The sequence below is a fragment of the Mauremys mutica genome, chromosome 8 (assembly GCF_020497125.1).
Source record: "Mauremys mutica isolate MM-2020 ecotype Southern chromosome 8, ASM2049712v1, whole genome shotgun sequence".
Taxonomy (NCBI): domain Eukaryota; kingdom Metazoa; phylum Chordata; order Testudines; family Geoemydidae; genus Mauremys; species Mauremys mutica.
Genome location: NC_059079.1, coordinates 95,227,851 through 95,252,872, shown reverse-complemented (window position 1 = coordinate 95,252,872; position 25,022 = coordinate 95,227,851). Strand labels below are relative to the sequence as shown.

Here is a 25,022-nt window from a genome sequence, read left to right as displayed (position 1 = left end):
TGGCAGTCTTGAATAGAGAGGTAGGTGAATGGGCAGTGGCAATGCTTGTTCTGAATTCATAGGGTGTCCAGAAGTATACACAGCTACCCATATTGACATGGTTTACCAAATGCATTCATTCAATATTGTCCTATCCAAATTAAACATATTCATCTGAAAATGAAAGTACCTGAATTTGTGCAGTATAGTTACGCATCCCTGAGCCTACACGCCTAGCTAAGTGCAACACAGTTAGAGGGGATATACTGCACCTACACTTTCAGCCTGGAAAGACAGAGTTGGGCTGCTAGCATGTCATGGTACCTCCATGGAGTCTCTCTCAGAGGAGCTAATCTGTTATATCATGCTCACCCACCCTTCATGGCAAATTGTCTTCAAAGATTAAAGTCTTATGTCTCATCTCCTGCTAATAAATCTGGGGAAATAATCACAAATGCAGATGTGTAATTGGAAAGCAGCAATGCTGAAAGAGACCTAGGATTGTGAGTGGGGACAGAAAATTAGATATGAGTTTTTATCATGATATGGCAACGTAAAAGGCCAGCGTGGCTTGGATTTAGACATAAGGGTCTGCCGGTATGGAGCCCTGGGGCTATGAAGTCTTCTAGGCTACACAGGATCTGAATTTCTGATGTAGAAAAGAACAAAAGACATAAACAAAACCAAGCCCTTTAACTAGAACCACAAACCTTTTGGGGCTTCTTTATAGAATAAAGAAGTAAAAAAATCACACCAGCTCATTTTTTTTCCTTTGTAGATGAATTTTAATGGTTTAAGGGTCACAATGCCTCTGGGAAGTACTATCATCTCCATTTGATTGCTGGAATCACCAAAGCATAGAATGGTTACACGACTTGCTTCCAGCAACAGCTGACCCACTAAATTACACGTTTTTCTTGAAAATTACACTTACTAAAAAAGTACAACAGTTTACTGCACTCTTGGATCAGAGGCAATGCTAGCCTACTAGAGGCCCTAAGGAGGAATATTTTTTGCTCCCCCCCCCCAGCTAAAATTACTAATTGCATTATTTCCACAAACCAAAAAAATATACCAACACTAACACTATATATACTAATACACTCGTTAAAAAGTCCCCATTAAATAAGATGAACTGTATTTTGAGGGTAATACTAAATTTGGGCCTCTTTGAGCTGCTTGGAGCCCTGATTGAAGTCTGCTTATGTTTAGTACCACCCCTGCTTGAATTTAAATGCTAAAGTGTCATTATTGTAAGGGATCATGTATGTGGCAGCCATGTTTAAAAAAACATGAGTATTGTCATCACAGCTGCAGAATCCTAACACAAAAATTGTATGTTGTATTACAGAGATAGGCCTGGTATAGTGGTCTGAGCAAATCATCTGGCTTTCCCAGTGCATTGAATCTTCGACATGAGTCACTATTAGACTACACATTCTTTGGAGAAAGGCTTCTCTGTGTGCATTATACAGCCCCAAGCACATTGCCATCTTTAAATAAAGAAAAACAGGATTTAATAATTCACAGGCTGTGTATGTTTTAGTACTACTGGGGCTCCATTGTACTAGACAGATTAATACATATTTCATGCCCTGAACTGCTTACAATTAAAGCTAGTGAAAATGTATTGTTCAAACATTTTTTGATGAAAAAATGATGGTTTTTTTATCATAAGAGAAATTTCTGCTTTTGATGTGTTTTCAACAATTTTTTCAGGTATTTAAAGAAAAACCATTTTTCTGTTTTCAGCTTAAAATAAACCAAACACACTTTTTGGGTTGAAGTTTTACTGGCAAAACCTCAAAAACTTTTGAAGAAAAAATTAAACTTACCAAAAAAAATACTTTCAGTGCAATATGTCACAGGAACAAATAGAAACGATCCCAACCAGCATTCCTTACAATATAGATAATCCAGACACACGAAGGGTGGGAGGGGAAATCGAGGCAGAGAGGAGTGAAATGATTGGCCAAAGGTCACATAGTAACCCATTGGCAAAGGTAGGACAGACCCCAGGTCTCCTGCCTTCCAGTGCCTCATGTAAGCCCATGCAGGGTTGGTGTGTAGAAAGTTTTTGTACAGCACTGACAAGGAAAGTCCTCTTCTCCTGACAAGGAAAGTTTAGAGGTGCCCTCCCACCCCCCATTCCTGCACTGTTCTTGTGGGGTCTCCTCTGGTCCCTCATGTGGTTGTAGCAACAGGTTTCAGAGGAATGTCCTTGTGTAACTCCTGTTCTTGTCCCAGCACCTCCCCCATGCCTTCCGCGGTCTCGGCGGCTACAGTATTCCTTTAAGAGGTGGTGGGGGTTCCCTCTCCTCCTTCATGCGACTTGACACAGGCCTAGCCACGCCCCCCCTGGCCTGTTGTATCATCGCAGGGGCATCCCTCCTCCCTCTCTCCTCCCTGCCCCCAGCAGCTCTCGCGCCGATTGGCTCCGGCTGGCGCAAGAGGAGGCCTCGCGTTCGAAAAAAAAAAAAAAAAAAAAAAAGATACCCGGACGTTCCAATGGGAAGCGCGTTCGGAAAAATGATACACAACGTTCCAACGGGGAAGGGAAGCGTCCCGATTGGTCCCGGATGCCATCAGGGCTAGCTGGGCTGACCAGCAGCTGCTGCCGAGTGAGGCCGCTGGGCTCCTTGCTTCTCGCCCAGCCAGGGGAACTTTAGGTAGCAAGCACCATTGGATGGGCTGGGAGAGAGCAGCGGAGGCACCCTTGGGTTTGCAGCGCGCGTGGAAGTTCTCGCCATGAGCAATCCCCAGGCAGCAGCAATTGCTGCTACTGCAGCACGAGCCCCCTCCTCTTTGCTGCTCCTGTTCCCACCTCCTGGCATCTGAGGCGGATCCCAGTGCAAACCCTGAGCCTCATTAACTCCTCTGACCTGCTTATTATTTTTAATTAATTGATTCCCCTCCCTCCCTCTAAGGTGCCTGGAAATCTGTGACCAATTGAAAGGAGAGGGGTGTTCCCCTGTGGATATAGTTTCGTTTTCTTTTCAAATAGACTAAGAACATATACTTGTGGGTTTGTTTTTTTAAACAATATATTTGGTTGCACTGGTGGGAATTCCTTCTTTCGTGAGTTTTTTTTTAAAGGGTTTGTTGGAGGGGTGTGTAAGGAAACCATGGGACTACCTGCTTTGGAATTTAGTGACTGCTGCTTGGACAGTCCCCAGTTCCGAGAGAGGCTGAAATCTCATGAAGCTGAGCTGGACAAGACCAACAAATTCATCAAGGAGCTGATCAAAGATGGGAAGTCGCTCATTGCAGCACTCAAGAGTAAGTGACGGCGTGTCAGAACCCTGAAGGGCAGGGAAAGGAATGATGGTGGCTTAAAGCCTGACAAGGAATCCCGAATCGCATGTATCTGACCCAGTGCCACCCGGGATACCTGGATGGAATAACAGGGGGGGCACTGGCTGACAGATACAAGCCTGTGGAAAGGGTATTGGATGTAGAAGCAGGAAGCTGTGGGGGAAAATAGGAGCGGAGTTAAGTATTAATCTTGTATGATCGCTTTCATGCTATGCTAATACCTTATTGTTTTTCAACAGTTGTGTTATAGCTTAGTTAGTAACAAATATGTCTATTGGCAGTCTTGGTTGGGGTGTGGTGCACAGGTGTTGGGGGAAGATAAGGAACTCCGAATGAGAATGGCTTGGGGGTATCTTCCAAAATGCAGTCCTGCAGGCGAGCTGCAAATGAGCTGGCTTGCACCTTTTGAAATGTAAATAAAGAATGAGTTGGTCTTTAATGACTTTCCCCTTCTCCTTCTGAAAGTCCTAGCATATTTCTACTGGGAAAGGCCACTGTGAAAGCAGCTTCTCACAAAGGGGAGGGGTTATGGTTGTTGCAGGTGGGTTATTTGCCTAGTTATTTAAAAGGCAGCAGCACTCTACCTTTCCTTACAGCTTTAACTCTTAGCAGAGCTGTCTCTTCTCTTGAAATAGAGTGGGGGAGGGGATGTGAGGACAATTGTCTCCTCCCCAAAAGATGTTGCCAGTTGAATAATCAGGAAAGTAAACACACAAACAGTGATTAATGTCCTTTTTTTGGTTCTAAATTCCCTCCCTCAAGGAGAAAAAAATCTGACCCTTGTGGTGGTGGAAGTGTATAGTCTACTCCTCACCTATAAAGTGCGCTTCGAAATCCCCCTGACTCTACATCTTTAGGCTAAATGCCACTTGGTCATGGTTCATAAATACTGGCAATATTTAACTCATCTCAGTGTGGATGTTGTCCCTTATCTGCAACATTGCTCCTCATGACTTTTGTACTTGAAGTGTGACTTACATATATGACTGCAGTAAAAGACAGTTCACTAGATACAGAGCTTCTCTCAAAGTTGATCATCAGTGTTACTTTTGGTTGTCATTGTTTCTGAACTAAAATGAAAGAGCTGTATGCTACTGGGTGTCATTTTCCTGTTTTCTCCTAAAAAGTAGCTAATGGGTTAAATCAAGCTGTTTTTAGTCCCAGGTCTGTTCTCCCATCAGTTCAGGAGGAATACATTTATGGGCAGTTCTTATGAATGGTAATGCAGGCATTCTTAGCAGGATTCAGAGTTCCATAGGGCATGAAAACACACAGGGAAACCTGTAATATACCTGTTTGAAAGGCTGAGTGATGAGTCTGTTACCTGCCATAAGGAAAAGTGTTGGCATCTGCTTTTGAATTTTAAATCTGCATGAATATTACTTTTAAAAAAATACATCTTGTTATATGGTGAAGTGTGGATTCAGTAATGAAATCGTCTCTTGAAAGAGACTGGTAACACCACCTGCTGCCTTGCGTTATGCAGTCAGCTGTTCATGCACATGTTTTTGAACAATTACTGATTTATCTCAAACTTGTCCTGTCCCAGTGCTGAGTCCCATTCCTCCCTCTGCCCCAAAGCAGTTTGTGGAAACTCAAGTGGTGATTTTTGTAACAGGGATACAACTTGTTGTAAAATTAGGTTGTAGGTTAAGACCATATACTAGGATTTATTTTTTATTTTGTAAGTGGACAGAATCAATATGCAATCCTCAGTTTAACTTTCTCCAACATTGAAAAAACAAAATGTCCCAGTTACAATATAAATATGGTTGGGATAATGTTTTACATATCCTAGTCCCCCCGCCCCCCGCTCATATCATATATCAAGCTTAGATTTGCTCGTGTAGTAGGGACCCAATGGGTGTAATTGTGTTATTAAATCATGTTACAGCCCAGATTAATATAGGTGTGACATGGTTAGATTTTTATGTACACAGGTAGGAGTAAATCATGTTAAATATGGTTTTGGAGGTGCTATATTCTTAATGTAAACTCCCTTATACAGGCTCCTTTTCACTGTAGAGAGGCCCTAAATTATGGATGTTTCCTCTGGCTAATATCGCTCGTGCTCTGTCTTAAGAGCATATTTTCAAAGTATCTTGTAACCAAAATGTACTCCATTTTTTGTTTTTTTTTAAATTTGATTTTTTTTATAAACAAAGGGGGATGGGCGGGAGGTGAGAGACTAAACCTTTCTCATCCATCCTCCATGGCTGTGGTTCCTGTCGAACAAATTAATTTGTGACAGCATCATGATGTTGCCATGTTCTCACATCTTGACACTACAACATGGTATTTTGTATGCCCCAAGAGTTATTTTGGGATTCTAAAACATGGATGGGGTCGGTCACCCACTAAAAATCAGGACAGGTCACATTCTTATCCAGGGCTCCTGCATACAGGTTTGTCATTGGAGGGTTCCTCATAAATGCTGAGTTGCAGCTGTTGGGTTTTATTTGTGCTCTTTCCCCCTCGGGTCAAATTCTGAGCCTACAGGTGTTTAGTTCCTTTACACTTGTAATCTCACCACAGAGGTTCTGTGTTTCAGGATTCCCCTTTGAAGATCTTTACACTTTGGGTGACTGGCTGTCAAAGAATAAGCATTCACAAATTTGCCCATATGCAGACCTGAGACCTGATATATTACAGCAGAATGTTTAATTTTATGGCATCATAAGAGAGCCTTTTCCTGCTGAGTATCAGCATGTTATTTGGGGGTAAACCATCTACAAGCGTTGTGTTCTTGAAGCCAACGTATCTCTTTCCACTACAGTAGTGGTACATACATTTGAAATTTCTCTGGATTAATCGAAGTATAGTTCTAGTGAATTCCTTTTTAAGGAAAGACTGATCTAGGAATGCTTTCTCTCTTCTTGTTGGGATCAGGCTTTATGACAAATATTTTTATGTTACACTGAATTAATGTGACTTACACTTCTTTAGTGGCATCTGTGTATGTGGGTTTCTCCAAGATGCTTCCTTTGCCCTTGTATGATCTTAGCTATTAATTCTTGGAATCTGTGTCACTTTCCATATGTCCAAGACAGCTAGGATGATTCCCGTCCAACAGCGTCAAGGATGAGTTACAACGTTGCCTGGTAATAAAGTTGCAAAGTCTTCCTATCTAAATTGTGGTGGAAGAAAGTGAATTGGTCTCTTTGAAGGAAAGAACCGCTTATGACTTTCTTTTTTTCTAGCTTCATTTCAATAAACATCTTGGATGAAATCCTGGCCCTGAATAAGATGGTGGCAAAAACTCCAAGTGACTTCAGTGGAAAAGTCGAGGGGAGTCTTTGCATTGACTTCGCTGGGCCTTGAATCAGGCCCATGTGACTAACGGCTGTTAACAGCATCACACTAGCAGGCATATTGTGTGAGAGCGAATGGGTTAGAATGGACTGCATTGATTTCTCTTGGCTTGTTACTGCAACAAGCTATTTTCCGACAGGGTAGACAACTGACTGCTCTGAGCAATCCTGTTCTGAACTTGCCTGAGTAACGATCAGCTTGACCTGTTACTGAAGTGAAAACTTTAGGAGTAATAGAACTATCGTACTGTCCTTCTGGCTAAAATCAAGTGTGCTGTGTAATAACTGAAATGAACTCTATCGGGGGTGGGGGGCAGAAGGGGGAAAGGGTGTCACATACTGTATTTTCAGAGGGACGGATTGGATACTTCAATAAGTGTATTTCTGTCTCTAATTGCTATGATGCAATCAGTGCTTACAGTACTGTGGTCTGGAATTTCTTTTTCTTTGTGCTTGGTGTTCTAGGAAGGTAGATCTGCATTCTGATCTCTGTTACTCCTGTGCAAATCTGAAGTCATTTGCTTCTCCTGTATGTACCTGAGTAAGTGAGATCAGAATCTGGCCTGTAGAGAAATGCATTCTTTGCCCCAAGGTGCTTATAATCTAAATTACAATAGGGACCATACTCTTCAGCCTTAATACGTTGAGGGTATGAACAGTTCTTAAAATAGCTTAATAGACATTCAGTGAAAAGTTTTGGAAGAAATTATTTGTTCGGAGGAATTGAAAGTTAAGTAACTCATGTGAAAAGAGGGATATAAGGGATGTGAGAGCCGGTTAACACGCATACGGTCTTCCTCTTCTAAAAGCAGCTCATTCCGTGTGGGTATGTCTACAGTGCAAAGAAAAACCCACGGCACCGAGTCTGAGAGCCTAGGTCAACAGTACTGTGAGGTTCCAGCTTGGGCTGGAATCGGGGCTCTGATAGCCGGCAAGGGAGGAGGGTCTTGGACCCCAGGCTCCAACCTGGGAATGTCTGCACTGCTATTTTTTTAGCCCCGCAGCCAGAGCCCTGTGAACCCGAGTCAAGTGACCTGGGCTCTGAGACTCTTGGGTTTTTCTTTGCTGTGTAGATGTACCTTGCGTTTTCTGAAACGGACATACGAGTATAAAGCTGCGTAATCATGTAAAACATGTAGCTCATGTGAACACACATCATATCTGTCTCTGACCATTTTAATTCTCTATTTTCAGGAAATGGAGGTTCCAGCATCGGGATGGGTCTGTTATAGGGTGACCAGATGTCCTGATTTTATAGGGACAGTCCCGATTTTTGGGTGGCCTTCTTATATAGGCTCCTATTAATCCCCCAACCCCTGTCCCGATTTTTCACATTTGCTGTCTGGTCACCCTAGTCTGTTAACTTATAAGAAATAAACTCCGCTATTAGAACTTATTAATTTCAATAGTTTTATTTACAGTTTTTTCTAGCAAATCTGCAAAAAAGTGTTGGTTTGTCAATGTTACTGGTCTGGAGATTGCTAATGGTAGGTAAGTTCCTAGATTCTATTTAGAACACTTTTGTATTGGCTTTTTAATAACAATGTCAAACTCTACTGCCTGCATCAATGAGACTGCAGTGTTTTACACTTACTGTGGCACTTCAAGGCGATTTTGTGCCATGTGTACAGAACCTAGAAGAATGGGGTCCTGATCCATGATTAGAGCTTGTAGGCACTATGGAAAAACCAGTAATTGTGATATGACTTTCTATTCCCAATAGTCTAGGAGAGTTCAAGTCTGAGCACTTACCCCTACATTGTATTTTTGTCTGTTTAAAAAGTATATATCATTCAGAAAATGGCCCTGATTCTGTGGCCCTTTCTCACAAATAATTGCATTCAAGGTAGAATTAAGACTTCTTGCATGAGGAAGTGTTACAGTCAGACCTGTTAGTTGGAGAGTGCATGTGGATCCTGTTTGTCTTGAGAATGCTGTGCAAAGTAACAACCCCTTTATATTAAGTGAATATTTTCATATTGAAACATCAGTTTAGCTGAGGCAATGACTGTTTTTTCTCTGTACGGACCCATTGGGTTGGGAACGTTTAAAAGGAAAAGTCAAGAACAGAAGAAGGTGGTGGTGTTCCTGGGGGAAACATCATTTCCTAGTGACAGAATATTGAGATGTATGAATTCCCCAAAAGCACCTTCTGTAAAACAGTTTCACTGGAATGCTTCCAAATACAGATCAGGGTTCTGTGGTGCACTTGATTAGTGCACTAAACCTTTTGTCTCTTGAGGCAGGGTGATTCTGAATTGGATCACAATTAAAAATGCATTTCACAAAACCATGGTGCAGGACTAGACTAATCGGAGCTATTGCGGCAGGCTCATTCACAAAAAGTTTTAAAGGGTAGCAGCTTCAGAATGTGTATTTTCTTTCTTGCTTGTATTCTTCTCTGCTTGTCCCAAACATTGACTGTCAAAATGGCTCAAAGTAAGTTAGATCCTTCTCTGTTACACTGGTATAAATCTGGAGTAAATCAATTGACTTCAGCGGAGTTACACTGGTGTGACAGAGAACAGAATTTGGCCCTTTAACTTCTTCCTCTTTTGTTCTTCAATGTGGAAAGCCCAATGACTTCAGGAAGAACTGGTGCCCGGCACCTTGCAGGATTGGTCCCACTGAGACCACACAGTTGTTTTGTCCACAACTTTCACTAAATCACTGTGGAAGAATCCTGAGGTGTCTGGCAAGAACCATTGGAATGGCCTGGGGTAGAATTTGCCATAGTCTGTATCTGCCATTGTCTGTATCGAACTTGCCATAGTCTATGACAGTCAGACACTAACATCAATACAATCAACAAACTCACTCTTTATTTGAAAAGAAAAGTGAAGTAGGAGGATGATTAGGACCTAGCTGTTTTTTATATCTTAAGGTAGTAAATTTCCTTTTGGCTTGTTAAGCACTCGGTTGTAAGGCCTACAGAAACATCTCTGCATAGCATCACTCATGATGTCTCCCCAAGCCTGCGTGGTAGCACATAATAGTCTAGTCTCCTGTGAGTCTCATTTCTGTTGTTGGGTTTAGTACAGTATGCTGGTGGTGTTGGTGGCCAGTAATATACAGGAGGTCAGACTAGATGATCGAGTGGTTCCTTCTGGCCTTAAAGCTCTCTGACTCTGGTGGTTTTGTTTTTCTTTTCGTTACCTGATGCTGCAATGAGCGTGTGGTGAGCTGTGAAGCAAATTTGGATGAGAATGGCAACCAACCCGATCCATTTGGGGAAAAATCTACTAAACTAGTAAAAGGAGTGGATGTGGGGTTTAAGTACAAGATCTTTTAGTGCAAGTGATGTAGTAAAACTAACAATTTAAATATCTGCTTGACAATACAGTCTTTACAGTCTTTCTTTTAGCTGTTTCATACCTTCTTCACTTCATTTTAGACACAGAATGTGCATGAAGAGTTGGTTCTTTTGATGGTGATAAATGACCAGGGGTGAGTATCTATGCAGTGTTTTGTTGTAGTCTCCTAATTTTCCCCTCCCCCCACACCCTCCAGGCAACTACTCCTCACCTGCAGTCCAATGAGATTAGAAGTGTGGGAGATTTTTGCCAGCATTGCTTGAACAGTTGTGGCTGATCGGCCTGTATGACTGAAAAGGTTAAGCCCCAAGTACAGAGCGGTATATTCCTTGCAAATGTATGTGACTTGTATATAGGCCACAAGGTAGCCCTTGGCAAGAACTATTTTCTACTCCAGGTTTGCTCAGCAAGTCTCATTATACATCCAGCTGGTTAAAATCAGCAGTGTCAAGCACTGTATCTGTCTGTCTAATCAGGGAAGATGATTTCAATGGGTATAATTAAGTTTTCTCACTTGCCATAAATCCGGATTTCAGAGTGGTAGCCATGTTCGTCCCTCATTCTTTTTGCATAAATCCAGATTTTGTTTTTAAACAAAAATATCTCTTATGGATTCTGTGATCAGCTTTCCTGGGGTTGCACTATTTTCACCACGTTGTTTAAAAGCACAGAAGGAGTTTTAGCGTTGAATGCACGTGGCTTAAAAATAAAAACCCTAGCTTTTGCTGAAGACTAACCTCATTAAAAGTCCTGCCATGCTTGGGGCCCATTTCTTCAGTGAGGAATTTCTTATATTTTGGCTTTCCTTTTTTAAGTAAAGGAGGATCTGACTCTGTTTCCACTGTCTCCATTTATTTCTTCCTGATACTTTCAGTGGCCTGGTTTTCATCAAAATATATGTCCCTCTCTGCGACACCATGCATAAATTATTCAGAAAGTCTTGCAAATGCTAAGATATAAATTGACGTTCATGATGAACTGCAAAGAGTGGAAACTGGGGCTCTTGTGGAGGTGATGCAGGTTAGCTGGCAAAGCTGTGTGGTGGTTGCAGGCCCTGGGAATAGCTGATCACCAACCCCCTTCTTCTCCCCCTTTGTGCCTTCTCTGGCTGAGTCTGAAACATGGTGGCTGGGTTAGGAGGCTCAGGTCTTTGCCAGTATCACTTCCCTTGAGCCTGGTATTCCCTTAAATGTTGGTGTTACAATCTTCCATGGGGGGGGACATAGGAAGTGTCTCATTTTGGCTCTAAGACAGTGTCTAATTTATTTTTTATTTTGGCGGAGGGGAAATTGCTGAATTTGTCAGGTTAGATCTAGTTCTCCAAGAAAAAGTGCAGAAACTTCGAGCAGATGTAGCTGAGAAACACAACACTAGAAACAAGGAGATGTGAGTTTTAGTCCTAGCTCTGCCAGAGGCTTCTTGAGAGACCTTGGGCAGGTCAGATCATGTCTGTCTGCCTCGTGTTTTTTCTCTGTAAATATGGGGCTGCCCCAAAGGGGCTGAGGCTTTATTCACAAAGGTTTATAAAGCACTTTTTAAGACGGAAAGTGCTACAGTAGTAAGTGCACAATGTTTGAGCCTATATCTCCTGCCGTCGCAACACTAAGGTGAGGCAGGAGGAGTTGGGGGTGGGATGGGTGTTGGGGAATTACTCAGAACAGTTCTTTTTTAATTTAATGTATTACACATGGTGGCTGCAGTAGGTAATAAACCAGAATCTTAACAGGTACTTGATCTCGAACCATGTGGTTTGTGGCCTGCCACCTGTTCTGTGTGGATTGCTCAGCCTCTGCAGCTGGTCAAAGGTGCTGGATACTGCAGTGAGAGGGCCCATATAAATACCTGGGTGTATTTTAAAGGTGACGCCTAGCTACTCCCTGGCAGAGCAAATCCATAAAGGAACTGCTCTTCCTTGACCTAACATGAAAAAAAAAGTACCTGTCAAGCAAAAAACAAAACAGAAAACCTCATGGGTGGAGTTGCTAAAGCATATCTCTTACAGCAAGAGGTGGAGGTCAGTAGTCAATAATAGAAGCTAATAACAAGGCAATAGTTTCATTCGGATAGTGTTTCTTCTATGAAGTGTAGTGGTAGCCATCTTGGTCCCAGGATGTTCGAGAGACAAGATGAATCTTGCTCAAGTCCTTCTAAACAGTTGAGTCTTAAAAATCCAGTTACATGGAGAGGTACCAAACAGCCACTGGGATCCCTCTGATCTTTTGGCTCCCAGCACCATGGAGAATATAAAGAAGTCTCGTCTTCTTTACCCCACATATTTCAGGTCAAAAGGGGAAGAATGACTCAGTGTGTGCACACGTCTGCTCTAGAGCTGCATTTTTATTTAGTTTAGTGAAATTGCAGCAGATTCCCTTGGGTTAGCTGGGGATCTCTACTCAGTAACACCACTACACTCCCCCCCCCCTCCCCCAGCAGGATAAAATTTTGGACAGCTCAAGCTTCTTGCATGTTTACCTAAGGGGTAGGTGCTATGGCAGCATCCAAGAGACTCTTCTCATACTTCCTTTTTTTGTTCCTTTCTGACTTAGCTGTGTGTTTTGTTCTGGCTCACTGCATGCTCCCTGATCACTTGCACGCTATGTCTATTGCTTTCTTGTCCACCTGTAGTCTACCAAATTAGGCAAAAACCTGCATAAGTTTGGGATTTACTCTTGCTGCGGTAGAGCTTACAGCCCAGTCTGGGTGTCCTTTTTCCTAGTGCTGAGTGCTATCTCTAGGCCACCATGCTAGCCTGCTCCCTTGATCACTAGCACATTAAATGTCAGCAGGTAAATGCTGCTGCAGGGTATATAGTCTGTGTGTGTCCACAGACTGGTGAGTGAGGCAAGGGCTGTTTTGCAAGCAGCATTTTATTTGCAGTTAGGCTGTTAGCAGTGAACTGCTGTGAAATTTTAGTCTTCACCTCTGCGATTGGGCTTGAGTTCCATGCCTAGCATCATTTCTTCTGGGGGAGTGTTTTGAACAGAGTTCTTTGGAGACCGAGGCCTTGTCTACCCTGCTACTTTACAGCACTGCAACTTTCTCGCTCAGGGGTGTGAAAAAAATATCCCCCCACCCCCCGCCAAGCAAGCTTCAGTGCTGTAGAGTGGCAGTGTAGACAGTGCACCAGCACTGGGAGCCGTGTTCCCAGTGCTGATAGCTACTCCTTTCCTGGGGGTGGTGTTTTTTGTTTTTTTTTACAGTGCTGGTGCTGCGACTACACAGCCGATGGTGCTTAATGTTGCTAGTGAAGACATGCCCCGCGGTCCATGCCCTAAAAGCATCAAGCATAAATCTACATAGTTGGGAACAACTCTGAACCTGTTGCTGTGGCCTGGAGTTAGCCTTGGAATTTTAACTCCTCCTGCCCTGCAGGGTGAATTCTAGTGAATAAAACTGAGTTCTGCCTTCCTGGAAGAAAGGTGAGTTTTAAGTTTCCCCTGCTTGAAAAGAGAAAATGAATCTACTTCCCTCCAGGAGAGGCTGGAAAAGCAATGTTAGAACAGCAGGAGGCTTGTTAATTACCAGGTCTAGTGCAGTGCAAAGAGGATAGCAAATCGCTTCATCCTACTTACTTCTGTTTTGCCCATTGTGGGAGCTGTCCCATTTATTTTAACTTTTATCATCATCTTCATCCCCTCTCTTAGTAGATGTAAACTGGGTTATTCCCCCCCTTACCATTTTCTACTGCTGAAAGAATAGTGGGGTGCTAGAACGGCTAGTCAGCCGCTGTTGGAGTTTTAGCCTGGGATTTTTCAAAGGTGCCTAAAGGAATTAGGTGCCCAAGACCCACTTCTCAGCATATGTGCAATATGCCTCAGGTGGCATGTGACCAGGATTCATCACCAACTTTGGTCAGCTGGTTGGATCATTAGCTTCCCCGGCTTGGGCTGAGTACTGATGGGGAGTGTGATGTGAATGCTGATCCCTGCCCTGCCCCCCCACCCAAGACCCACTGAAACCTAATGGCTGTTGGGCATCTAACCCTCACACTCCTTGAAAATCCCAGACTTAAGCACCAGGGGTCGCATTTTCAAAAGTTAGGTCACTGCGGTGCTTTTGGAAATTTAACCCCAAGTTGCCTAATCCTTCTCGGAGTGACTCTGAAATGCCAGTGCTGCTTGGAGCCTTGGCCATGCCAGAGCTGCTCCTATTGTTCCCTCAGTGGAGCTGACCCAGTCTCAGTAGGCACAATGTGGAATTTTAGTGGCACAACTCCTGGTGTAGCCAAGGCCTCGTTCTCTCCTGTGACTAGCAAGCATGGATTCCAAGACAGGCTATGGTGTGCTCACTGCATGGAAGAAGGTGAGGATGCGCGGTATGGATTTTAACTAGGCTGCAACTTGCATTAGTTAAATTACTTCCAAGGTTCCCACTAGAGAACAGCCCAGTGCAGTCACTCGCACCCATTGATCATTTGCCAATTCTTGGGGGGGCTTCCACCATAGGGGGAGCCACTCATCGCACTAGGAGGGTCTCTGGGTGCCTCCACTCACCTGCTAACATCCCTTCCCCTTTCTGGGATTGAGGCAAGAGGGGACCTTGACTGCCAGCCAGCACCGCCATCAAGTGCATTTCTCCCTAGGGGGTCAGACACAATGCCCTCATCTCATAAAGAGACGCTCTCAGGATGCTCACTATGTTATCTTTTTGGAACTGGAGCCTAACTCTCCAAGTTCTTGCACTGAGCACCTGCCAAAAGTTGCGACAACTAAACCGTCTCATGTAGGTGCAGACTGTGTCCTCTGGGAGGGGGGAGAGTTCCAGCCCTCTAGTTGCCTCAAACCCAGCCCCTAGGTTTTGCTGCGAGGAAGGTGGAAAAAAACAACCAACCATGGGTGATCTGATGGTATGGGTTGACAGTCAACTACTGGACACTAGCAAACAGGAAGTGGTTCTGAGCTCATGGCTCCAAATCTCATGCCAAATCCTCAGAGACTGCAAGCCTACCCTGGAAGTCCTATTGGACTTAAAATCTCGCAGGACCTGTCCTGTCCTTTTGCTTTCTCCCATCGTGGGAGCCACCAAAGCACATCCCTTGCTGGGCTCAGGATCCTCAACTCAGGACTGTGTGAAGACAAGCACTTGAATCTCTTTAATGTCGCAATGGCTCCTGGCTGTGGGGGAACATTATCTTCTAGTTCCTATTTGTTTGGTTTGAAACCAATACAGGATATGTTGCTGCTTACACCGAATCTTAGCTGTCGCCCCCTCACCCAAAAGGAAATGCAAGGGGTTTCCAAAGAGATAAAATGGTGCCTGCCAATATGGTTATTTAGCTGGTCCTGCTGAAGTTGTTCTTGCTGGGAAACCAGGTCACAATAATGTTGCTTGACTTGTCCATACTTTCTTCTCCTTCACTAGGAATTTGTAGGAAACCATACCTTGAGTCCATGCTGGTGCTGAACCAGAGTACAGATCCTTTGTTTCCATTTGTCTTGCTCTTCTTATGGGTCTGGGAGTAGGCATGTACCCTCTGGATAAGATCTGTGATATTGGCATGCCTCTTCCTCCCTCTTGTCTACAACTTCTGGGGCAATAGTGCTGATCACTCTCCAAGCAGGCTTCACTAGAGGTCTGTCTAAAGAAATCCAGTTGCCTTCCAATCTTTAATTAAAAGCATGCACTCTGTTTAGTCTTCTGGCAGGGCACTCTGCTTGAACGCTTGTAAACTTTGGGCTAGCGTGGAACAGACACTCTTTAGCTGAAATCCCCACAGGTATGTGGAGTTGCCTCTTGACCCTGTTGCATGCAAACATGTGCAGTTAATTGAAATCAGGACAGCAGCTGTTCTTGCACCCATCTGTCCCAATATGAGGTGCGATACTTCTCTCTAGTGGCCTAGAACTGTGGGGACAGAGATTCTCTCACAGGAGAATGAACCCCTGTTTTGACCACTACTTTGCCTTGTATGTGTCTCCTTTTCTCTTTCAGGCTTTTCAGGATGCAGGTGTCTTGAGTGTTCATGGATTATCTTCATTCTGCCTGCCCTGTTTGTAACATTCTTGTGGTCCCTTGCCCTGGGTCAGCAGGAGCTCTGGAGAGTTGGCACTGTTGTAGCAAGAGAAGTGTGATCTTGCATATGAAGGGCGTCTGTTCTTATATTTCACTTGAGAGAGAAGAAAACTATGCCAAGAATGGGCCATAATGAGATGAGAGAAGAGAGCAGCTAGCCTGACCTGCTCAAATGTGCTGTGCAGGACTCCGTCCGTTGGGGATGATGAACCTGGGACCCGGAAACCTGTGCAGAATCGCTTCTGTAAACTGCATGCAGGATGTTAGGCTCTGGTGATTAGAAACCATCTGATTGGGCTCTTGAGAGCAGTGACTATTTTAAATGATCTTTTAGGCAGGCATTTTATGATTTTCTCCCTCCTACCTCCTCCCTATTTTTGGTCTGCTCCTCACCTCCAGGCCAGTTCTGCTCAGCTACAGGAGTTAACCAGCTTTTTCCCCCTGCCTAATGTTGGGCTGTTCTCTCTTTGCCCCCCCGCCCCGACTCAAATAGCAGGTGATCCTTCTAGTGTGAGTGACCTCCCAAGGCGATAAGTGGGCAGACATATCTGAACAGAAGACTGCTTATCTGCTGCTTCAAGCAGACATGACTCTACACCTGAAACAAATCCACTTTCGCAGCTGTGCTCAGAAGAGGTGAAACCTGTCGTTTTGCGACTCTTTGCTAATGCTTACCAAAATGCGGAGTGCTTGACTTATTATGTGTTACAATCTTTTCTCTCCGACTCCACTCCCCTCAGATCAAATATCACAAGATTGAGGTTCATTTTAAAATTGCTCCTCTCCCACCACTACAGCTACGCTTTTATCCAATCAAAGATGTCCATGACTTTAAAAATAAAATAAAATAAATCACCTGCAGGGTTGCAGCATTAATCGCAGATAGTGCATGAGAATCAAAGTGCAACTGGCTAGAAATTAAAGTGAAATTTGCTGGTCTCTTTCCATTGTTCAAATTGAGTATTTTTTTCTAAAGATTTAATAATCAGTTATTAGTCAAGTATTAAGAAAACATCTCAATGTATAACTTTCAGCCGGACAAGTCTCTAGGAATTTGGTTTCTTACTATACAGTATTTGTGTAAAATGAAATGTCCTGGTCTGTTTCTTTTTTGTTTTTGTTGTCCCTTGCCCCCCTGATTTCTTTTTGTATTCTTCTGCCTCCAAGAAATCAGATATAGTGTTGCCTTACTGATAACCCTATAACAGACCATGATTATTTGACAAAATTAATTCTTTTGATAGTTGTATGTAGTATTTCCCTTCCTTAATTGGTGGTATTATGCCTCTTTTAAAGTATTTTGTTGGACGTGGTTTGGTTAAGGGCAGGACTACATTTAAGACATTGCAGCGCTACCTCTGTAGCGCTTCACTGAAGATGCTATTAGGTCAACACGAAAGCTTCTCCCGTTGGCGTAGTTAATCTACCTCTGCGAGAGGAGGTAGCTATATCAATGAGAGAAGCTTGCCTGTCTGTGCCGGGGGCTAGGTTGGTATAACTGCATCGGTCAGGGGGATGGATTTTTCACACCTCTGAACAATGTAGTTATACCGATGTAAGTTTATAACGTAGACTTGGCCTAAGTCAGGAAGGGAAGTGAGAACAGGCAGTTAGTGTTTTGACACTCACCAAGGTTTTCCTTCCCGTTTGTTGGGGTCCTGTGGGGAATGATAACACTGTTGTTGTTCTTCTTGCCCAGGAATGACAATTATCTTACCTGAAGAAGAGCTCTGTATGGCTTGAAAACTTCTCTCTCACCAGCAGAAGTTGGTCCAATAAAAGATACTACCTCACCTGCCTTGATCAGAAATTCTTTCTATCAACCCCCTTTCAATTAACTTAGCTTAAAGCAGGGTTCTCTTCCTGAATCTGAGGTAACTGACGTCCATCCAAGAGGAGTCTTTGATTAAGGGACTTTGCTGCTGAATGTCTTTTCAAGGCTAGTTTTATAGAGTTACACATAATCTCTGATTGTGCTGAGTAGCCCACTGTGCACACACCACTACCAGCAACCAACCCCCTAAACTAAACAGATTTTCGGTCTGGGCATCTCACCATCACCTTTTCAGCAGGTGGAGGTGAGCATGGAAAATTCTGTGGCAATGTCTCTTAAACACCCAGAGCTCCAGATGAAGTGGTGTCTGGGCAATACACCAGCATGCCACAGATTGCTGAAGGGCTGAGCGTTTTGTGAAACTAGCTGCTGAATGTTTGTTTACAGTCTGAGCCTGACTCAGAGAAATTACTGACCTCCTTTCCTCGAATTTGAGAAGGCACCCAGGCTCTGGGGAGTAGTGAAGGAGTTGAACAGGTCAGGTAAAAAGTGGTAGTTTTAAAACCACAAGTGCTTTCTGGTAAAAATCAAATGGTGAGATATATTCCAGGCTGTTATATACCCATGTCTCTGCCAGGCTCTAGCAAGTGACACTGGTACCAAAACAGCCTGCCTGATTTCAAGGCAAGAGATGGAAAGAAGCTGAGCATAAAATGTAAACTAATGGAAAACCTCAAGTACTTTAGAGGGAGGGGTTACAATAATATCTGTTCAGCTGCAAAGCCCCCTTTGACCTAAGAAACACTTTTGTTTCTCAGAGCTAGGAGCATCCTGGTCTTATGAGAGACTCTAACATGGCACTCCTGAAGTGCAGGGCAGTATTATTAATAGCATGCCTGTCCGCTAAGGATTTACAAACACTGAAGGGGGACCATCAATGTAAAAATCACACTTCAGAGTAAAACTTACTCTGCCACCTATGGAAGGTGTTGCCTAAGAGGCCTGTAACTGGAAGTGGTGATAGAGAAAAAAATTTCCAAGCCCCTCCCTCTCGCTTACATTCTTCTACATTTGACTGCATTTGCAGAGAGCCAGTTTTGCTGTATAACCCACTAATTACTCAACAGCTTCTTCTGTTGTGAGCTATTCATATCACAATATATAAAACCACAAATGTTGGCTTGGGGCGTGGGTGGGAAGACTTGTGGGCAGATCTGAAAAGACTTTAAAGATTTTTTTAAAAAACTGACTAACTTTCAAATTGTCTCTTCCTTCTAACCTCTCCGTGAGGGAGGTAAGCACTATAACCTCTTCACAGAAGAAGAAACAGAAGCACAGATTAAGGATCTGACTTTCAAATCACTGCCTCTGTTCTTTCAGGAGCAAACATTGGTGGTTAGATGTCTATACTCCTGACTAGAAGATGTGCTACTGCCACTTGATGTGAGATAAGGAAAGAGAGAGTGTGGTATGCTTTCCAAACGGTGAAGAATCCTGTGTTCCATGCTGGGTTACCATGGCCACCTGAATTTGATTCTGTACTTGCTGCACCAGGAAACAATGTCTGGATGCATCAGTTGAACACAGTGTTTGTAGGCTGTTAGCAGTGATAGGATAATAATGTTATGAAGATGACTCTTGATGCTTTCAATGCAGAACAGGATATTATGTCTTCAGAGTACACTGAACTAGAGAATAATGATCTCAGGATGGAATAGCTGGGAAAACTGGTCTGCTGTTGAGGCCTAAACTAATGAGCGTTCGTGCATGTCCATGTTATCTGTTTAGTGTATACGTGTGTAATGTGGCCCTGGTATCTTACTCAGTTTTTGATAATCTTTATTCCTTCTGGCCCTTGGAAGTCTGAAGGAACTGAGCTGAGCACCCTAAGACAGGGTGTGAAAGGGTGTTTACCTACACAGGGGATGAGATGGTTCATGTGGGCCTGAGAGGTCAATTGGTATACCTGGCTGCAGTTGGAGGGTGGGCCAAGCCCTATTAAAGATGAGTCCAAGCTGTGGGCGGTACTGGGTGGTCCCTGTAAAGAGGGGAAACCCAGATTAGAAGTGGACTGCAGGGAAAGATCTCTGTCGTCCTTCTCTGGATTGTAGAATGCAGATGAGCTTCAGGAGAGAGTTTACACCCTGACCCTGATGGAAGATGGCAGAGGTGGGCCCCAGAGAAAGCCAACCTACAGGCAGAAGGCCTGCAGGTAGACTGGAGTTAAGGACCCAGAGAAGGGGCAAGATTCCAGGGAAGTAACCCTTGAGGATCAGCATTCTGTAGAAGGAGGGAGAGCTGGGGAGGACTGAGAGTCACCTTGTTACCTCTCCCCCACCCCTGCCTCCTGTATGAGGGACATTTGCTTGCGCTTCCCTGGGTGTCAGCTCCCTGACACCGTCAGGCTGTTAGCCATCCAAGTACTATCCTCTCGGCTGTCCCAGCCTGTACTTTGCCATGCAAGTTAACAATAAGTGCATCCGAGTCCTGGAGTCCCTTTGAAGCATTCCCCTTTAGCGTCCAGCCTCTTCTCCACTGAAGATTCACAGCAATACAGGTTCTGTGGTCCCCAAGGGAATGGTATAAATGCCAGCTTATATAATATAACTCAGGATCAGTTTCTGGCTTAATACCACAGCACTGAGATTGTTTTATAGTGAAAACAACAGTAAGTTTATTATCTAAGATTTAAGAGATCATGGAAGCAAAAGGTTTTTTTTATATATTATATGAAATAAAACAAAACCATAACACACTTCCTAGAGACTAAATTTAAGAGGCTAATCTCTTACCTAAAGAAGTTTCTTACAATTGGATTTCAGTTACCCATTCTGGCAGGGAATTCTTTGGGCGATCTACACTGATGTACTGGATTTCCTCCCCAGACCATTTTGTAGGCTTCAACCAACTAAGTCTCAAACCCTTAAGTCCCCTGGGAGGTAGGTGAGTATTCTCATTTTACAGAAGTGGAAACTGAAACAGAATGCTGAAGTGACTTTCTCAAGACCATGCAGTGAATCAGTGGCAGAGCCGCAATTAGAATTTGGGACCTCCCGACTCCCCACTTTCTGGCCGCTCCTTCATACCACACATATTGACATATTCCAAATGGAGTTGAAGGTGATTGTGATTTTCTACAATCTGTTGGCTGGTCCTGGATTTTTTTGTGTCACTTTTCTTTTGCCTTTGATTTAGAACAAGGATATTGTTTCAAAAACTGATGGCTGGCTTAGCATCCTGCTGCTTCTGAAAGAAAGGGAGATGGGGAAAGTAGAAAGAGACCGTCTCTCTCCATTTCAGCATCTGCAGTGCAAATGCCATAATTTCAAAACCCGCCAAAGTCTTTCTAACAGTTCTTTTAAAGGAAACCCTTGGGGATCACACCATTTCAGTCTCTGAAGATCTTTAATTGACAATGAAAATGAGGCAGTAGTGGGGTATTGCAAATCTTTCCTGCACTGTTGGCTAACCACAATAACAGTTCAAGATGTAAAACACATTGTTTCTGTCTTTCTTTGTTTCTAAGATGAGTTCCCTCCAGTCTCTGTTAGTGAGCTTCCTCTTTGCGCTCTACTGATCTGGTGGGGAAATGATGCTGCAATTTTCCTCTGTATCAAATCTGATGACCATCAGTGCCAGGAATGTTTTTTTTCTTTTTCTCTTCCTTTTTAGAAGGCTCTAGGGCAGATTCAGTGCAGAGATTATTCCACAGCTAGGGGGATGTATATGATAATAGCTAACAGAGATTCCATAGCTAGACAGTCCTGCCACTGACCCAACAGCAGCAACCATGGAGTGGATTTCTTCCTTCACATGACTCTGTTGCTTACACCATTGCTTATTTTATTCTCTTCTTTTGGAAGTGCAAGCTTTGTTACACAAGCATAGAATACAAAGGTTGCAGCACATGCTGAGAGTCTTTCAAGAAGGTGCTTGTTCCACTGTCTTTGTGGAGTACCTACAGAGGTGAAGCTGCAGTTGGGCATGTCTTTGAAGATCAGGGTGACCATGGAAATAACTTGTATAACGAGGATGAGACACTCTGCCTGGATAAATACCCACATGCACCATGTTTCTACTATTCCTGTTGGAGATGCTCTCTTGATCTATTCTAGTATAATCATTTAGGCAGGAGCCTGAGGGAGTTAGATGCCCAGCTTCCAGAGGTAATTCCTTTCGGACATAATTTTCTTTCTATCATTCCATGTGGATTGTTTTTCCCCCTTCTCTGGTGTGCTCAGGTAGCCATCCAAGAAGTAAGACTAGATATGAGCTCCACTCCCTCGGGGGCAGCCATGGAACCTCTCTACATGCCATGTCCAGTGCTGAGAAGTCTTTGCTATTGCAGGTCTGGATCTGTGTTTACTGAAATGCCAGACACGCTATTAATGAAGTAAAAAACTTAGCTTGGATTTAAACTGGGATGAATTTTTTTAGTTAAGTGCAAAATTCTGTAATGTGATATTTTCAAACTGCGTCTCAATTCCTGCATTCACTCCAACATTTCACTGTACGGAGAGAGCCAGATCTAGCCTTGTGCCTCTCATTAAAGCCAGTAGGGAATGACTTACCTCTTGTTTGTAGAAGGATCTGTGAAGCACTGGAAGTTCATTTTAGTCATTGCACCTTAAATTATTCTAGGGGGAGCCTTCGTGCATGCCTATTAACAGAACTTGATAGTTATTTCGTCTGTAGGAAGCTCTCCACCCGCCTCCACTCTGGTCCTTGTGTTCCATTCATCTCCTCCATCCTTCCACAATCCTCTCTCTATTCTGTGGCAGTGTGTGCTCTGGATAAGTGCAGATGGGTTTGACCCTGCATGGGAGCCACATGAATTGGGAAGAAAGATCCTTTTGATGTTGGGGATAGTGGTGTGGCTTGCATATTTTAATGGTACTTGGTCTATTCTTCACTCTTTCCTAGGAGGAGTCAGAGAGACTCTAAATATTTGTAATGAACTGGCGTCTGTGTACACTGCTGCTCTCTACTGAATGAAATTTGAATTGCCCACTTATGGCATAGGCCCCAGACTGCTCACAAGTTCTTCCCAAGCTCAAGTGGTGTACTTCTGGAGAAGTAGGATCCGAATACTATCCCTTCTGCTGTGATGACCAGGGGTATACAGCATAGTAGCAAAAAATGTACTTATTTTACTCTTGCATCTATAGTTGCTTTTCAAAAAGTGACAAGTGTCTGTCTGTCCTTCCCTTCCTGTCTCTGATTAAGGGCACAAATAAATAACCACGTAGCTTAGTAAAGCATCCTCCAACCCAAGCTCATGTGCAGGTGCATAATGGGATTCTTTCATGTCCCTCTGAAACATTCAGTGGTGATCATTGCAGGACCCAGGATAACACTAGATGGACCAATGATCTATGTTCCTGTGCCAGGTTCCGTGGCGCTGAGCAGTTTGGGTGGTGGTGCCTCCTCACAGACAGCAATCAAAATGTTGGCAGGGAAATCCTATTTCTGTGGCTGCTCTAGAGTCTGCCGAGTGACAGACATGATAAACCTGGATATTCTGGCTCCTCTTCCTGTGATACTCTTTTGTCTCTCATTCCAAATGGCTCTTCCTTGCTCCCTGTGTACTGAAGTCTGTATCTTTCTCTCAGTGCCCTGTACTCAGATGGGACACTTGACAGGGCTCTTCTGTTTCTATTAGTAAGCTGTGGATGGAGGGAGTGTTCATTGTTCAGACGGGTGGGGAAGTTAATTAAGAGCTGCATTCACTTCTTTCCCCTTCAGTTGAAACCAATAACTTTCAGACATCATTAAATCCTGGGCTTTGAGTGGCTCTCTTCTGGGAGGGGTGGTTGTGGTGGGAAGCATACAGCCTAATCAATGGAGTGAGCTTAGCTGTCCTGCAGCAGCAACTCCTTTGTTTAACATGTTTTGATTGGGCTCTAATTACACAGCAGTGTTATGAATGGGCATCTTGGGCAGCACTTCCTAGGAAGGCCTGTATTGCCAGAGACTCAAGCTGATTGGGGGTGGGGAAAGATGTTCTTTGGAACTCATGCTTGCTGGATCTGGCATGAGTTCAGTTTATCCCTCTCCTATTGGCTTGATAGGGAGCCCAAGCCACTGAGAACTAGTCAAGGTTTGCGGCAGGCCAATTAAAGTTCTTATCCAATATCCTAAACCTTTGAGTGTCCAGCGTCCCCTCTCTTCCTGCCTTCCTGAGACCCCAGTAAGGCATTTTAATATGACTGCATGATTCCTTTTTGCTAGTGCTGACATGGGCCTGGCAGTAGAAGAATGGAGGATCTAGTATGTTAATGAGAACTCTGATGATCAGGGCCTTAAAAAATGTAAAATGCCAGGTTTTGCAGGAGAGAAGGAGGATGAGTAGCCGGAATCACTTCCAGCAGGGATTGTTGCATTTTGTTTGGGCAGAAACATATGCTGTCCCAAAGTTGTGACTAGCTCTGCACATGTACATGAATAATATACAGTTTGTGGGGGTGGGAGGATGGGTATGTGTGTCCGAGAGGTATGACCAACACGATTCCTACCATGAAAGGTTTCCTCAAGGGTGGATGGATGCATGTATATCCATGCAAGCAAGTACATACTATTTATAAAAAACAGTTTTGTTTATGTATTTTGTGTATACCGTGGTCACAAGTGAAAACTGCTTACATTGTAGCACTTGAACCTGAGTGCTATTCCTCATAACTTTAAAAAATATATATAAAATTCCAGCTCAGCCTGGCAATATCCTACAAAAAGGCAAATGATCTCTGTCTGCTCTGTATGTATCTGCAATTCATTGTACAGAAGTAACCCTTCAATGTTGCATTGCTTAAGTGTCCTAAGCACTTTGTGCCCATTAATACTTGCTCCTCTCCCCTCCGGAAAGAGACGTACAGTAAATATGATTTTGGAAATGCAGAATTTGAGACGAAGCAGCAGTCATTTGCCCAGGATTCAGGAGGAGGACACGCTTCTTTTGGATTTTTTTCATTGCTACCTTTTTTTTTTTTTTTTGCCTGTTAATTTTAAAGTATAAGCAGAACAAGTTTCATGTGCAGCATGACAAATAGATTTAGCATGACCTACTGTGGGTGGGAAGGAGGAGGGAATGAGGGGGAACTTGTACTGAAATCTGCACAGCTTGTTCACTTCAGCTCTTCTTTTTATGTTATGAATCATCCCTCTCTTTATGCTGCGTGCATGTGAGCTAGCTGTCGCAGTGAGAGCTGCTACCAGCAGAACTGAATCTGGTTGCCTGCTTTCTTGGCTTGTATACCTTCATTGAACTAGTAAGACAGCGATTTCTGGACTGTTGCATGAAAAAGGAGCAGCGTGGTCCTG

The 25,022-nt window shown here is 43.6% G+C and overlaps 1 protein-coding gene across 2 annotated transcripts in view; it reads left to right on the top strand.

Moving 5' to 3' along the window:
* The first annotated feature begins 2,443 nt into the window (after positions 1–2,443).
* ARHGAP26 (Rho GTPase activating protein 26) overlaps positions 2,444–25,022 on the top strand; it is a 313,981-nt gene continuing 291,402 nt past the window's right edge. For both annotated transcript variants that reach the window (XM_045028598.1, XM_045028597.1), the window contains exon 1: positions 2,444–3,258. In XM_045028598.1, the coding sequence (XP_044884533.1) occupies positions 3,105–3,258 (154 nt within the window). In that variant the 5' untranslated portion in view covers positions 2,444–3,104. The remainder of the gene's footprint in view (positions 3,259–25,022) is intronic.